General features: G+C 43.8%; 1 protein-coding gene across 4 annotated transcripts in view; it reads left to right on the forward strand.

Annotated features, from left to right (window-relative positions):
- METTL16 (methyltransferase 16, N6-methyladenosine) overlaps nt 1-15,480 on the forward strand; it is a 67,797-nt gene extending 52,317 nt beyond the window's left edge. For all 4 annotated transcript variants that reach the window (XM_043478064.1, XM_043478068.1, XM_043478082.1 and 1 more), the window contains 2 exons: nt 7,328-7,501; nt 7,627-15,480. In XM_043478064.1, the coding sequence (XP_043333999.1) occupies nt 7,328-7,501; nt 7,627-8,250 (798 nt within the window). In that variant the 3' untranslated portion in view covers nt 8,251-15,480. The remainder of the gene's footprint in view (nt 1-7,327; nt 7,502-7,626) is intronic.
- Nucleotides 15,481-15,837: the final 357 nt, after the last annotated feature.

Genomic DNA, 15,837 nt, shown 5'->3' on the forward strand with positions numbered 1-15,837 from the left:
GCTGTTAATAATGCATTCCCAAGTGTTCCATTAGGTGCACTTAAACTGCTACGGGGAAAACGGCAGTTTCTGATTTGTGGTAACCCAGCAACAGTTCCTTAGCACTGGTGCCCTCGCTCGGCAGCTGCTTTCCCAGGGGTAGTCCCAGGGCCCTTGGGAGGGCTTCAGTGGGCTGCCCTCTTGGTTCTCCTTCCCGCCACCTGGACCTCTCCCTGCCGTTTGAATCGGTCATCTCATTTTCTCCTCTTGCTCCTGTCACTACGGTGGGGAGGGAGGAGCATGTGCTGTAGGTGAGGAGAGGAAGCCAAGGACTGGAGCTGGTTAAGCAGAAACATTGACCTACTTCCCCGCCCCACCCCCATTCCCGCCTTTTTAGGGTAAATGTGCAAGTTACTATGGCAACTTCTGTTTCACTTATTTCAGGCCTACTGGCTTGCTTCTGTTGGTGCTGAATGCTGAAAAATTCTAATTTGCTGCTGATTCAAGTGCCCACACTAAGCCCATTGCTCGTCTGGATTTATTTTAACAGCCAAAAGACGAGTCCTACTGTTGATAAAATTGTGTCTGTTCATTTCCGACTGATGACAAATATAAGGAAGCATATCATAAGGACTGTTCCTTACAGAATTTTAACAGGCCACTGAGAATGCCTCTTTGTCCGAGCTTCTTGCATTGCCCAAGGCGTTATTTTAGCTTTGCTTTGCTTTCAGAAGTTTGACACTTGTTAAAAGAAAAAGGGGAAATAATGTGACTCTAGTAAATGGTGTGTACTCTTGGTCTGGGCATTGCCCAGGAACTCTGGTTTTAAAAAATGAGCCCCCTCTGCTCAACACATTTCCTCTGAGCCTGGGTCTTTCTTGTTCAGGGAGTCATAACTAGAGGGCTTTCTGGAGAACAGATGGAGGGAAGGGGTCAGATTAATTAGGTAGCCTTGTTAGTGTCAGAATGGGGTTCTTCTGACAGCGCTCCACTGCCTAGTCCACACGCTTTCAACTCATTTCAGATAGAGGAGGGGTTCCGTGTAGGTGCTCAAGGGGTGACTCTTGGAGACAGTTATCAGGCTGGTACCCAGGGCTCTCTTTCATTTTAACCAGAGCTGATCTGCTTTTGTCAGTTTTGTGTATTGATTTTATTTATTGAAAGGATTCTCCTGTTAAGACATGGTTAGAGGGGTTCTCTGGCAGTCCAGTGTTTAGAACTCTGCGTTTTCACTGCTGAGGGTGCAGGTTCAGTCCCCTGCTGGGGAACTGAGATCCCATAAGCTGCTCATTGTGGCAAAGGGCCGGGGGTTGTGTGGGGGGGGGAAGGACATGGTTCAAAAACCAGTACTGTACCAGACTATAAATTATGCTGTAAAACTGATGTGATGGTTAGGGATCTGAACTGTTTAGCAAAACCAAAGCTAAGGCTCCTTCTCTTGTTACTTTTCTTATTGTGACATTCATTGTGATAATACCAAAGAAATAAGATACCATTTCCTATCGCTTACAATGACTAGTTTTACGAATGAGAAGTATGGATACAAAAGTTTGTATGAGTGAGTACTGAAATGAATGGTAGGAACCAGAATGGTGGAGAATTAGGGCATTCAGAAAAGAAAATGGTTCAGCCTGGTAGGACTTCATGGAGGAGGAATTGTCAATGTCTGACTCATAGTTGGTGCATAGTGAGTGTTTGTTGAGTGTTAAAAGGAATATGATGTAGAACTTCTACTAAGGAACAGCATTGCAAGCATACTGTTAATCGATATAGTAGATTTCAAGCACCAGAGATAGTCTTTGTTAGAATGTGAATGCTTCACACACATTATGTCATTTTATTCAAACCTGACAGTAATCAAGTGGGTGGTATTATCCCCACTTTCTAGATGAGGAAATTGGAGACTCTAAATTTAAAGTCAGGTTGAAGCCTTGCTTAGTCTGATTTCGCAGCCTAAGCTCGAAGTCACTGTGCTGCCAGGGGACTGCCCTTTGTTCCAGTCTAACGAGGTGTTACCTACTCAGCAGCCCCTCAGCAGCTTGCTATAAACCCATCCCAGCCACTTTCCATGTAACAGTCACCTGGATTCATCCAGAGCTCACCTTTCAAAGAAAGGATGGCTCCTCGTGGCTCCTTGCTCCTCCCAAACCTGTCTTTGACTTCCCTTCCATCCTGATCACTCCCTGTTTTCCTGATTGTGCTGCCTTCTACGGTATTAGAAGTTACACAGTCTTCTCATGATGCCAGGGTCATCGCTGACTGTCATTACAGCCTTTGCTCACAGCCCTTTGATCCTTTCTGTGAACTTCCTTCACTGCAGCCCAGCTCACTTCCAACTTCTGCATAAAGGCTTCTTAACCATGCAGCCCATAGAAATCTCTCTGGACCTGTCTATATATATTTATGTATTTGTCTGTGCTGCTCTTAATTGCGGTATGCAGGATCTTCAGTTGCAGCATTCGGGCTCTTAGCTGCTGGGTGCAGGATCTGGTTCCCCGACCAGTGGTTGAGCCGTGGCACCCTGCATTGGCAGCACAGAGCCTTAGCTGCTGGACCACCAGGGACGCCCCTGGATTTATCTCTTTCAGTCATTTGGATTCTGCATGAACTTACTTCTGACATAGTTTGTACTGGTATTTTGTTTAACGGTGGCATGGTGGATTACCCTAAAACCATTGCAGAGTGTATAGAAACTATCTATCTTTAGGTTGAACAGGTACTTCTCTAAGTTTTTGTTTCTTTATCTGTAAGTTGGGGGTTACTGACAGTACCTACCACATCAGGTTTTGAGGATTAAATGTACTTAACACAGTGCCTGATATATATAGTAGGTGCTTGGTAAAATATACTGTATTATCATTTCCCACCATTCCTTCTCACTGCTCCTGTATTTGATGTCCCAGTAATGCTGAGCTGCCCTGATGATTCTAAAGCAGATCTTAGAGTGTATTATTTCATCTATAACCATTTTCGCATTTATTTACAAAAGGTGTTTCATTTTACTTTGTGTTTTTAGAGGTTGCCTTTTTGTGTGTGCATTTTAGTTTTGTTTGGTAATCGTGAAAGATACTCACACGTGGTTTCAAAATCAGATCTCAAAAATGACACTGTTGGAAGTCTAGCTTCATTCTCTTGTCTCTTTCACCCCAATCAATTCTTCTTCTCTAATTTATCCTCCCATTGTTTTTAGTTGGGTTGGTTGTTTTAATATAAGAAAATACACATATAGTTATAGCCACCTACTTTCTTAGACAGCGTTCTACATAAACTTTTTTCCTTTTATTTTTTTTTACTTTGTATTGTTTTTACATATATCTAGGAATGATTACCGGAGAAGGCAATGGCACCCCACTCCAGTACTCTTGCCTGGAAAATCCCGTGGACAGAGGAGCCTGGTAGGCTGCAGTCCATGGGGTCTCTAAGAGTCAGACACGACTGAGCGACTTCACTTTCACTTTTCACTTTCATGCATTGGAGAAGGAAATGGCAACCACTCCAGTGTTCTTGCCTGGAGAATCCCAGGGACAGGGGAGCCTGGTGGGCTGCCGTCTATGGGGTCACACAGAGTCGGACATGACTGAAGTGACTTAGCAGTAGCAGGAATGATTACAGGACATTTTAAAAACAGCAACCAGTCAGATTAGACAACAACAGAAATGACACTGGGCTGTTAATAAAGAATCCATACTTTTAGAGAGCAAAATACTTAGTCCACTTCATGGCAGCAGAGCTGATACACATGTAAAAAAGGTAAGCTGGTCTGACCGTCCGTCCCAGCGTACCTCTTGTGTGTATTCCAGCCATGTGGCAGTGCTGGCCCCTTGGCCTTGTTCTTCCATAAGTAGTAGCCTGTGCTGAGTAACAGCTCACAGACACTCGGCTTGTTCCTGGAGGACCTGGAGCGGCAGCCATTCAGAATGTGGCAGAGCAGGGAAGACCCCTATGTGGTAGTCAGGAGCACGCCTTTCCCCTCAAGACCATTCTGGAAGCTGCTCTGTCTTATCAAGGAGGCCGTGGCTTCATGCTCAGCAGATCTTAGTGAATGACCCTCTTCTTGTCCTGCAGATATGAGGGAGATGTGTGTTCTACCTTAGCCGCAGTTAGCAGCAGAGCTTCAGCAGAATGGCAAATGCTACACAGATTTGTATCAGGTTACACCTGATTTGAAAGTCTTCTGACTGGTTGTACACTTAGGTCTAGAAATTAAAGGAAGAGTGAAGATTTAAGCAATTTAAAGACAACTGTTAAGACTCCGCACTCCCAATGCACGGGGCCTGGGTTTGATCCCTGGTCAGGGAACTAGATCCCACATGCTGTAAGAATTCGCATGTTACAACTAAGATATGTGTAGCCAAACAAATATTTTAAAAGAAAAAAAAAGAGCTCTGCTAGGTAAAGCATATTTTTAAAATGTAAGAACTATTTTTGCCCAATTCGTGGTTTCAGTCTGGTAACACTTGAGGCTCCTCCCATACTGATGATTATTCATTGAATCCTTGCAGTGTAAAAGATACAAAGCCTATATTCTCTGCAGAATTTACAACTCCCCACCAAACTGCTTTCACCCTGTAATTTCAGCTGGGTGATACAGTAGTTCATCTTCTAACACAAAATCGGTTGTAAATTCACCTTCTGGTTTTGTACATTAAACTGAATTAATCATTATTGATTTTTTAAAATTGTGCTTTAAAATGTTAAATTGTTACTTTATCTTCTAAACTATGACAGTTTGAGTATAGCACTCTTCATTGAAAATATTTGTGGTCTGAGATTTAAAAGCATATTCGCAAATTAAGATCATCTCAGTTGGGGAAAAACAGCTTCTATTTACTGGTGTTGTGACAGCAGTTACCTGCTGTTGAACCTGTGTGGGGTTGAATTTAACTATTAATTTATTAGGACCTGCTCCTGTATTTTACTCTGGCCCTGCCTACTGAGAATTTTCAGTATGAGCAAGAAAGGATGAGGAATGATTGCTATAAGCCAGACTTAAGTTAATCTTTAATCACTTATAAAAGCTTTTAGAGTTTCTAAAGTATAAATTATCTGTCTCTTGAGTGCTTACCTAGTTTCTATAATAAAACTAGGGAATTCCCTGGTGGTCCAGTGGTTAGGAATATGCGCTTTCACTGCCAAAGGTGCAGGTTCAATCCCTGATTGGGGGACTAAGATCCCTAACCTGTGTGGCATGGCCAAGAGTAAAACTAAATCCTGAGAATGTGTGTGTGTGTGTGAAAACAATTCACTAAAAATCTTCAGAAACACCAGATTTGTTGATTGACCATTATATATGGAACATTGGAGCCAGGATGCAAGGTGAAGGAGCCATATATGAGATGGAGAAGTTTTCATTTTTGTTCTAGTGTAACAAGGCAACAAACTGTCTGTTTTGCTGTTTCTGAAAGTGGGTCCTTGAGAGAGCTTTTGTTAAGTTTGATGAGGGTGCATTTCTCTCCTTTAAGTTCTAGAAAAGCTCATTCTTACTTTTGGAGGAGAATATTGCAGGAAATGACAGGCACAGCAATATCTTCACATTGCTGGTTGGAATTTGTAAGCACAAATGATTCCGCCTCTGTCCAAAGAGAGATGAGGCGCTATCCTTCCAGCCATATTTGTAGATGCCCATTGGTGTGCTGTCAGGGATGGCCCTGCGACAGTGACCTTTCCATGGTAACAGCCTTGGATGTCAGGAAGCAGAAAGAATAATTTGATTCTTGTTTCCCATCCTCCTCCTACATACCACCGTCTTTTTTCACCCCCAGTTTAATAATCATATCTCAAGCTCCTCAGTGCAAAGTTTAGGCTCTCAGTAACTGGAGAAATTGTGTTTCTTATGTTGGGCAATTGAGTAATAACAGTGCTGCTGTGTTGGTGCCCATATGAATTTGTCTCATCTTGCCTGAAACATAAATTGAGCAAGTTCAGACCTCAGGGCTTAGAGTCTGCCGTTCATTTCTCAAGAGCAGCTTTCTTACTCATACACACACCCTTTGTTTCTGGTCCTTTTCTTTTAAGCTTGTTTTCTATTCTTTAACTTCCCTTTTTTATTAGTTAATATCTGGTATAAAGAGAAAATGTTGATTGTTTCTAGGAAATACCATCTAAGAGTGTTCTAGCATAGAATAAACTGGCTATTTTCTTGTGTGTATGGGCGTAGGGAGTTGCTAGTTAGTTCCTATAAGGCCTCACCCAGTAACTGGACCTCACTGTGTGTGTATTTATGTGCTCTGTCACTGTTTCCAGGGACAGTCGTAGTTCACAGCCACACAATTATCAAATACTTCTTTTTTTTTTTTAGAAGATCTTCAGAGCTGACTGGGTATTGTCTCTTTTTGAGCCTTTTTATAATCCTGCTCATTTTGATCCTAACTTCAGAATTAGCCTAAACTCTTTTTTTAAAATTTTGATAAAATTTGTCTACAAGTCAGTCTCTTAAAGTGTCCATAATTTATCTGATCTTAGCTAAGAGTCTAACTTAAAAAAAAAAAAAGTAACCTTTTACTTGAAAGAAATAAGCTTTAAATTGAGCAGTGTCATTTGGTGTTTAAAATGGAACTTGAGTCCCTCTAGTGGTAAGAGTGTAGTTCACTTTTCAAGCTTGAAATTTAAAGAAAGACGACAGTCTTGAGTTACGTGGAATCAGCTTTCAAATCCACTGTTCTTGTGGGTGCTCGTGTCCCCTCTCCCCAGCCAGTAGGCAGTGCATAGGTGGGCACTGGCTTGGCCCTGACATGCTTGGATTCAGCGTCCTCTTCAGCCCATGCGATCCTGGTGCCCTGGTCGTTCCTAGCATGTGATTTCACAAACTGCCACTCACCAGCTGCTCTCTTTCAACAAGTCTCAGCACGTATCAACTCGGGCTCCATGGTGGTGATTTTAAGCCATGCATTTTTTTTTTTTTTTTAAATAGAAAGGAACACAGTGCCCTTGGGGTCCTTGAGTTGCCTTGAAAGAAATAGTTGCACAGGCCTGTTTTGGGCATAGCAGGTAGATGAAGGACATTTAGTAACCAGAGGAGTTACATACTGATAGAACACAGGCAGAAAGTACCTGGGTTTGGGATTCAAATCCTAACTTTACAAATACTAACCATGTGACCTCAAGCAGATTCCATCGCTGCTCTGTATCTTAGTTTTTCCCATCTATAAAATGGGGAGATGGTAAACCCATTTTGCACAGTTGTTTTAAGTATTAAAAATAAACATGCCAAGGCCTTTGTTCTTTTTTAGGGCTCTGCAGTTGGTAGCAAAGGTCATGGAGATTCCCCCAGCTGAATTCATTATAATGCATGAGATTTGATTATTTGGATGACCTTCCCCTATTCTCCCGTGCCCTCTTTTTCTTTCAGTCACCACCCAGTAAGCGAAGAAAACTAGAGAAGCCAAGGAAGCCCATTACGTTTGTAGTCCTGGGGTCTGTGATGAAAGAACTAGCCCTCAAAGCGTCATCTCTGGGCCCTGAGACAGTGGAAGGCATTGTGGTTGTGACAACATGGATTGAAAAAATCCTCACCGATCTGAAGGTACCTGGTTGATAAGCACACTGAAGAAGTACTTAAAATAATCTTTTTTCTTTTCTTTTTTTTTTTTTTAAGGAGTTTTCAGAGGAGAAAAGTGATCTATAAAATTCTGTTTTTCCTCCAAACAGGTCCAGCATAAACGAGTTCCCTGTGGAAAGGAGGAAATCAGCCTTTTCCTAACAGCCATAGAAAACTCCTGGATTCACTTAAGGAGGAAGAAAAGAGACCGAGTGAGACAACTGAGAGAAGTGCCCCTAGCTCCCAAGAATGTGATCGAAGCCCTGGAAGAGAAAAAGTCTCCCCCCAAAGAGTCTGGCAGTAGCCAGGATGTGGCCCAGGGCCCCCAGGAGAGTGCCCTGGGGGGGCCTGCTCCACCAGAAGGCGAGTCTGCCACTGTGGGGGGCCACAGCCCCAGCCAGGACGCGCTTTTCCAGGAGGAAAACCCAGAACCCACGGAGGATGAAAGGAGTGAGGAAAAGGGGGACATGGAGGTCCTGGAAGGTTGTAAAGGCTCTAGTAATGGAGCCCAGGACCACGAGGCTCCTGAGCCCTTCAGCAGCCCAGTGTCTGAAAAAGGGAACCATCTCCAAGGAGTGGCTGGACGTTACTTATTCAAGTGTCTGATAAACGTTAAGAAGGAGGTAGATGACGCCTTAGTTGAAATGCACTGGGTTGAGGGCCAGAACAGGGATTTGATGAACCAGCTTTGTACTTATATACGTAACCAAATTTTCAGGCTTGTTGCTAGTTAACTCCAAAATTCTCGCACAGTTGGGCAAGTTCTGTAAAGCAGCTTGCTTTGAAGAGTGGCCTGGGGTGGGGGTGGCAAGCTGAATTCCATCATTAGCCCACTGTAACATTATGTGGAATTGTCTTAAAAAAACCAGCAGATGAGTCCATTTTTAAACAACCCCCTCCTTAAAAAAAAAAAACAAAAAACTACAGGGCATTGTAGTATGGTAATTCAGAGAAAGAACTGTGGTGATCAGCATCAACAGAATGCCATTGGTAAACTCATAAGGGATTTAAACCTGACTTAAGCTGATCACCTTGACTTCAGACTGGTTTTCTGAGGCCAAAAGGATTATTTTTGCAGTCTGATCCTGGTCAGAACTTAACAGTGCATCCTGCCTTCTGTGTCAGCCTTGGTTGCTTCCTGAGAAGGGGTGACTTTCTCACCCCTACCCTCCTCCCTCTCCACCCCATGGAGGTGGTATACCAGGGCAGATAGCCCTATACCCTCTTCTAAAGTCACTTTCAAGACTAAAAACTTCGGGTATATACGATTGATGACCCCTGTGTCAGTCCTGAGAAAGGAACTAGCCTTTTGAGAGTCAGGGAGAGAAAGCTCAGTAATGCCAGGAAGAAGGCCTGATCAGGGAGCGCCTGGGAACATCGGAGACAATCGGCACATTCCTGACTCTTGTCTGTTTTGGATGTTGCTTGTTTCAGAAACAGAATTAGGTAAGCAAAACTGCCGGATGTAACTGCGATGCAGCAGAATGAAGCCATACCCGTGCCTCCAACCTGTTTAAAGAACTGTTTTGTAGCAGTTTGACTGGTGTGGATTTTTTTTTTTTTAATTTGTTTTGACATTTGAAGTGGAGCTAATATAAGAGTATTCAGAATTGAAAACTGTCAGTCCTGTTTGAATCCTGGGGTTGTGGAAGATCCTCTCTTGGCTTTGGATGGGTGAGTGATTGGTGACGAAAACGAGAAATGGAGCACGATGTACTTACATGTAGTGAGTTGCTTAAGAAAGTCCCAACTATTGGCAGACAAGTTATCGCTGATAATAGATGGTTTTGGCAGGGGAGTTTGTAATCCCTTCTGTGTTTACCTGTTACCATTGGAGAATTCTGAGGCCAGGGTAACTGTGTTCTTAAAATATGTTTCTAATTGTGGTGTTAGGGCTCAGCAGGAATACCTCTGGGAAAGGCGTCTCTTTTTTGTCCTCTTGGTGTCTCGGTTACCCTCTGCTGTGCTTGACTTTCACTGCTTAATTTTATACCAGCAGCCGAGGGTTCTATTTATCCTGAAATTTTTGTGTATGGTGCCACTGCTCCTCACTGTCTGCAAAGAAGACTGCGGCGGAGTAGTTAAGCCACATTTTTGAAAGGTGGCTGTTGGTTGGGGCATAAAACTGATGACCTTGGCATACTTTGGCAGCAGCTAGACCAGTCCATCTAGAGAAGGCAGTGGCAACCCACTCCGGTTCTCTTGCCTGGAGAATCCCAGGGACGGTGGAGCCTGGTGGGCTGCCGTCTATGGGGTCGCACAGAGTCAGACACGACTGATGCGACTTAGCAGCAGCAGCAACAGGAGACCAGTCCTTCAGCAAAGATACTGGAGACGGAAATAGGACCATATCATACCTCCCCGTGGCAGTGGAGACAGAGCTGCAGCAGAGAACGTACGAACCAGCCTGTGTTCTAGCCTGGTCCATGGACCTCTGGAGAGCCCAGAGCCTCCTGGGCTATTTCCAGAAGCTCTGTGGACATGTTTGGGTTTTTTCCTGGAGAGAAGGTTCCCCGACTTAAGAGGAGCTACTGACTCACTGGGGGTTAGGAACCGCTATGCTGGTCCAGCCTCGACTTTGACAGGAAAAGGAAACTTAATGCCCAGGGTCCCACAGAGTCCAAGATTCAGCACAGGGCCTTGAATTCCGGTGGTCCAGTCATCTCCTCCATCCACCCACACCATCCTGCTCTCCTCGCCTCTTATGACACATTGGAGTCATATGCTGGACCTAAGGCTAGTTTCTATCTTGATCAAATTTTAGGATAAGTGAGTTAGGTAACAACTCTTCACTCAATAAAGTCGTCACTGTTTGCATGTTTGTTTCACTATAAAGGAATAGTACATGCTCATTAAGGATTTGGAAAGATGAAAGGAGAAAACAGCTTCAGTCACCCCTCGTCTCAACCTTCAGGAGCATAGCCACTGTTGGTATTTCAGTGTTTCCTTCTAGTCACTAATCTCTCTCTGTAGATGGGGTGTGTGAGTGTGTGGGTTCAACTTTGGTTGTGTTCATTCTGTATATTCACCTTACGCTTTTTTCCTCCATGTTGTCACAGGAGTGTATTATTTATACTCCTCACTTGTTCACAATGTATTTCAGCCACAGTATTAGCCTTTGTTAACTCTAGTACTTAGAGATTCCCAGAGAATCCTCTGTGGACCTGGAAGCACAGAGGTGTCTTATGTCTGTGTATGTTTGGACCCCAGGTTTGAGGCCTGGTGCAGTGGAAGGTGTTTTATAGTTTAAGCTGATGCTCTTAGAATTTAAGAAGTATGTGATGACAGAACCTTCCACTGCTGGAACTGTGAGTAAGTGCCATTTTTGCATTTGTGTGTCTTCAGTTCCTTCTCTGAGAAGAATAGTTTATTTCCATCTAATGAAAGAACATTGAAACATTTTTAAAAGACATTTAAAATCCTTTCACTTATGCATATACTTTATAATTGTGTGATATGGGATAGCCTACACCTCTGATAAAAGGGGAAAATGAAATTTTTTTTTTTTTTTAAAGAAATAGATTACTGACCTGTGTGTCATAATGTTGAGTGATAACTGCCTAAGTGTCTGGAGGTCAAGTTCATGTTGATGGATTGGTATGAAATTCAGTCTTTGTGGTATTATCTTAAATTCTGTTCTGGTCCCTGGCTGGGCATCTGATTTCTTGATAACCAAAGTGGGAACAGAAGCAGGACTTGTTTTCCAAGGAGGGGAATAAGCTGCTTTTGTTCTTTGGAATCTGCTTTGCTTCCAGCAGTGGGTTCCTTCACCCCACATCCTTGCCCAGCTATTCACACACCAGAGCATCACTGCTTGTCCTTGCAGGGTCGGTGTCTCTGTGGTGGAGTTTAAGCTAATCTTAAGGGAGTGTGTGGATGATATATACTTAAAATGTTAGTATGTATTTTTAAAAACATAAAACCTGTCAAAAGCTTACCATATGAGTACATCAGCTTCTAAGCTCTGACGTGTAGTAAAATTGCAAGGGGTGGAAGAGATGCAAAGGCCTTTAGAAAATTCTAGGCCTCCTTAAAGAAGCCCCTTCTTCTTACTTAAACCCAGGTGTTTTCCGCTGCGGCCACACGAGGGCGTATTTGGCTTTTTTATCAGCTCCACGGTGGGCGTGGATAAAATTGTGTCCTTGGTATTTTCTTGAAATATCCAGTCACTACTCAGATAAATTGGAGAAGGAAATGGCAACCCACTCCAGTATTCTTGCCTGGAGAATCCCATGGACAGAGGAGCCTGGTGGGCTACAGTCCATGGGGTCGCAAAGAGTCGGACACGACTGAGTGACTGCCAGGCCAGACTCAGATAAATATTTTTATGTAAGCAAGTACATTTTTACGTTAAAAAACTTAGATGAAAGAAAGAAGGAGAAACTCACCACCCTGTGGTCTGGGCATAAGTTTTCAACCTTTTTATGTTTCTTTATGGTTCCAGATGATTTAAAAAATTTTTTTCTTTCCACCTGTCCGACTACTATAAAATATACCCAGGCTGTGTTAGTCCTTTGGATCAACTTTTTATTGGCCTCTAGTTAATGGGGGTGCTGGAGGGGGACGTTTCATGATTTTACATAGTAACTTTTCTAAAGCTACTATTTGTGTCGAAGGAAGAACAATAGAGCCTTAAGAAAGAAGCTGCTTTCAGCATTCCTAAGGAGTGCTCTGAGAGAAGGAAAGTCCCAAAGGTGCAGCACTTTCACAGCCACATCTCTTTTGGAGAAGTTGGCGCTCAGGAGAATCAGTTTGCTGAATGGGCATTTAGCCCAGTAAAAACCCAGAGGAGGCTTACTAGTGAGGATGGATTGGCCTCTGCCTCCTGGAGCAGGGCGTTGATGGTCTTGAACCTTCTCATGCTCCCGGGTATAAACCTCTTGGTGCTCGTGCCAGCACCATATTAAGGAAACCTGTGGGGGGCTCACCCTGCGAGCAGTGGGACCTCACACACATACCAGAGGGTTCCTGCTCTGCTCTGCAAAGACATTCAGATCCTCTGCTATGACTCACCCAAATGACTAAAACAGCAGTTTATTTTTTTTAATTGCTGGTTGGAACGGCTAATGCTGCCTTTTGGAGGCTTTGCTTTTATTGCAGGGGACCGTGTTGTGACTGAAGGCCTCGCGCCTCTGAATGCTCTCTGAGGTGCAGCCTTTTCTCTGCCCTCTCAGCCCCCAGCAGAACCGTCAACAGAACCGGCAGACTGTCAGGGACTCTGGGCTCTCTTCAGGGAAGCGGGGGATCACGGGTGCTGCTTAGGAGCCAGGGAACTGAGATAAGGCGGAGTGGGCCAGAAGGTGCAGGGACATGGAAAACAAAGAAGGGCACAGACTTCACAGTTCATCAGAGTCTGCATTCCAGTTCCACTTACAGGGTCAGTCATTCTCACTGAGGCTTGACTTCGACATACAAAAGGTGCTGGATTCTCACTTCCAAGAGTCCTAACAGCAGTTAAGTGAGAGGAATACTAAAGCCCCTTGGAAGAGTCTATAAACAAGGGGTAGGCTCATTGCTTCTTAGTCTCTCTTGAATTTTCAGTTTCTGGTCAGAACATCTATCAAGAGACTCAGGTGAAAAAGCCAGGACCTCAAGTGTGTCAGTGCAAGTATAGATTGCCACTCTGAGAGCAGAAATCCAAACTTCGGTGTAGTGGGAGGATAAACGGAACCAATACTGATTGTCAGTCCTCTATGTCAATTGTCTGACTTAATAACCTGGCAAAGAGGCATGCAGTCCCTGTGTGGTTGTGTAAATAGGTGGCAGCTCAGAGAGCTTAAATGACTTGCCGTAAGGTTGTTTACAGGGACTTGACCTCAGGTCCGAGATAGGAGACAGGGATTTCTTTTTTTTTTTTTTTTCATTTATTTTTATTAGTTGGAGGCTAATTACTTCACAACATTGCAGTGGGTTTTGTCATACATTGACATGAATCAGCCATGTAGTTACATGTATTCCTCATCCCGATCCCCCCTCCCACCAGAGACAGGGATTTCATACCAGTCTCAAGATTCCTCACGAGTGCTACACTTAGGATGGAAATGGACTCCTAGGCCCCGTGGACCCATCTCTAGGGAAGGAAGTTTCAATGATACAACACAGGGAAGAGAAAATCAAGTCTTAACCAACTCTGCCATTGAGCATTTGAAGGTCATATTGTTTTCCAGCCTTTGATCAATGAGCAAGCTTTAATAAAATGAAATTGCTTATAATTAGTTCTTAACTTACACTACCAAATTTTTATAGAATTTTGTATTTGGCAGTAGTACAGATAATTAAGTCGATAGTGAAACCACAATCTAGTGCAAGCACACATTGGATCAGAATCAATGCAAAATAACTGATAATTAGGTAATGACTCTTTGACAATGCATAATTGTATAATAAGGGGAAGAAGGTTTTTTTAATCTTAGGCAGCATCAAATATTTCACTTACGGAAAGCAAAGCTGATAGACTTTCAAATCTTGCTACAGAAGGGTAACAGTCATAAAAAACAGCAAGTCGCCTTCCCCAGGTAAGGGAATGGACTGTGTGAATCTGGAGAAAAGGAAAGGCTGCCTGCCATCTGGTGGGAATTCAAGGAGTGTGGCTGAGAGTGGAGGAAACAGAGCCAGGAAATTCCCAGCTGGGGGAGCCTTGGCCGGCTCCAGCAGCCAGCCCGCCCCCAGGGGAAGCTGTCCTGCGAGCACCGCTGAGCCTGGGACAGTGGGTAACCTGCCCCGCTACGTGTGTGATTCCAGTGGCTCCACGTCTCTTGCTGGGAAGTGGGCATTCCCAGTCTGGTCAGGATCCCTAATTGAAGTCTCTTTGTCCCAGGATTTGCCTTCAGGGGGCCAGATGCAGGGGCTTCTGGAGCAAATGCTGGCCTCTGTTTCGTTAATGGACACTCATTCAAAAGGGAACTATTTCCTCATCTTCTACCCCAGGGGCCAGATAAGAAGGGCTGGAGCTCCCACTCCCACTGGTGGAGCACTGCTGCTATCAAGTAACTTGTGTTCGATGTCTGCTGGTTATTGCCGTGCAGAAGTAGCTGCCCAGTGATGCTGGATCTTATTTCTTGAGGAAAGCCGGAAATCCAGATTTATGAGAAGTTTACTTGATGGTAAATCTTGACAACGAATTCAGTATTTTACAGAAACCTGGTCGACCATCAGTTTGTGGCCTGTTCTACCACCAAGTGGTAGAACTTAACCTAAATATTTGCTGCCTCCACTCTCCTAACTCGTTTATTTCAGCCACTGAAGTCTGGTTGCTGCTTCCCCACCTCTTTAAAGAGTTCTCACCTCGTAACAGGGAGAATCCCGAAGATTCTAGTAGCCATGGGCCTGGTTTGTGCTTTTCTCTCACTCATGGCCAACCTTATCCACTCCATGACTTTATACTGCACTCCTGCATTCTTCACAGGCAAATCTAGGCCTTTCCTGAACTTTCACTTTCCACATGCCACACCTCCTGCCGGACATCACCCCCGGGACCATGGCTGTGCTAACTCAACTGATCTGCACCTGCGTCTCCAGTATTCACCACCATTCAGCCGCCTGTCCAGAATAGAAATCTCTGCTCCTCCCTCTCCTTCACCACTAGGGTCTAAAAATCTTCCACCTGAGAAAGATCCTCCCAATTCCAGCCCAGCCTCTTTCTCCAACCCTGGTGCCACCACCTTAGTGCCCTTCTGCGTCTCTCACCTGGATTGTGAGGGTCGCCTGAACCGTTTCTGGGGGGTTGCAGAGTTAAGCAGCAGGAAAAGCGGGTTGGGGAGAGGAGTGAAGAAACAAGAAAAACTAGGATGGGAAGTAGACCCAGCGCCACCGGTCAAGTTAGTTGAGATCAAGACTCGTGTGAGGCTCTTCCTGGTCAAGCACGCCAGAACTTTCCCCTGTTTAACATAATTTCATTTTATAAAAGCGATGTTTTCATTAGAAGATATTTAGAAAAGAAGGAATAAAAGTTTTCAATTCCACTACTCAAATGGAGTTGTTTTACATTTTGTTATCGTAGTATTTTTATATACATGTATATTTTTAAACAGCAAATGTGCAATCAGCGGTCTGTGTTACTGTTTCATAAATGTTTTCATTCAGCAATATGTTGTGATAACTTTTTCCTGGTTATAGAATTAACCTGTGTGTCATAAACTTGTGAAAATAAAAGTTACCAGAGGTTGCACTGCCCGAAGACAAGCACCAGTAATATTTTCGTTTATATCCTGTTTTCTTCACATGCTGTATTGTGTCGGCACTTCATGAAACCAGTTGTTCCTTATTGGAAATCGAGATTTTCTGGTTTTCACTTTTGTACGTAATGCTTTAGTGAATATCTT

The sequence above is a fragment of the Cervus canadensis genome, chromosome 1 (assembly GCF_019320065.1).
Source record: "Cervus canadensis isolate Bull #8, Minnesota chromosome 1, ASM1932006v1, whole genome shotgun sequence".
Classification (NCBI taxonomy): Eukaryota; Metazoa; Chordata; class Mammalia; order Artiodactyla; family Cervidae; genus Cervus; species Cervus canadensis.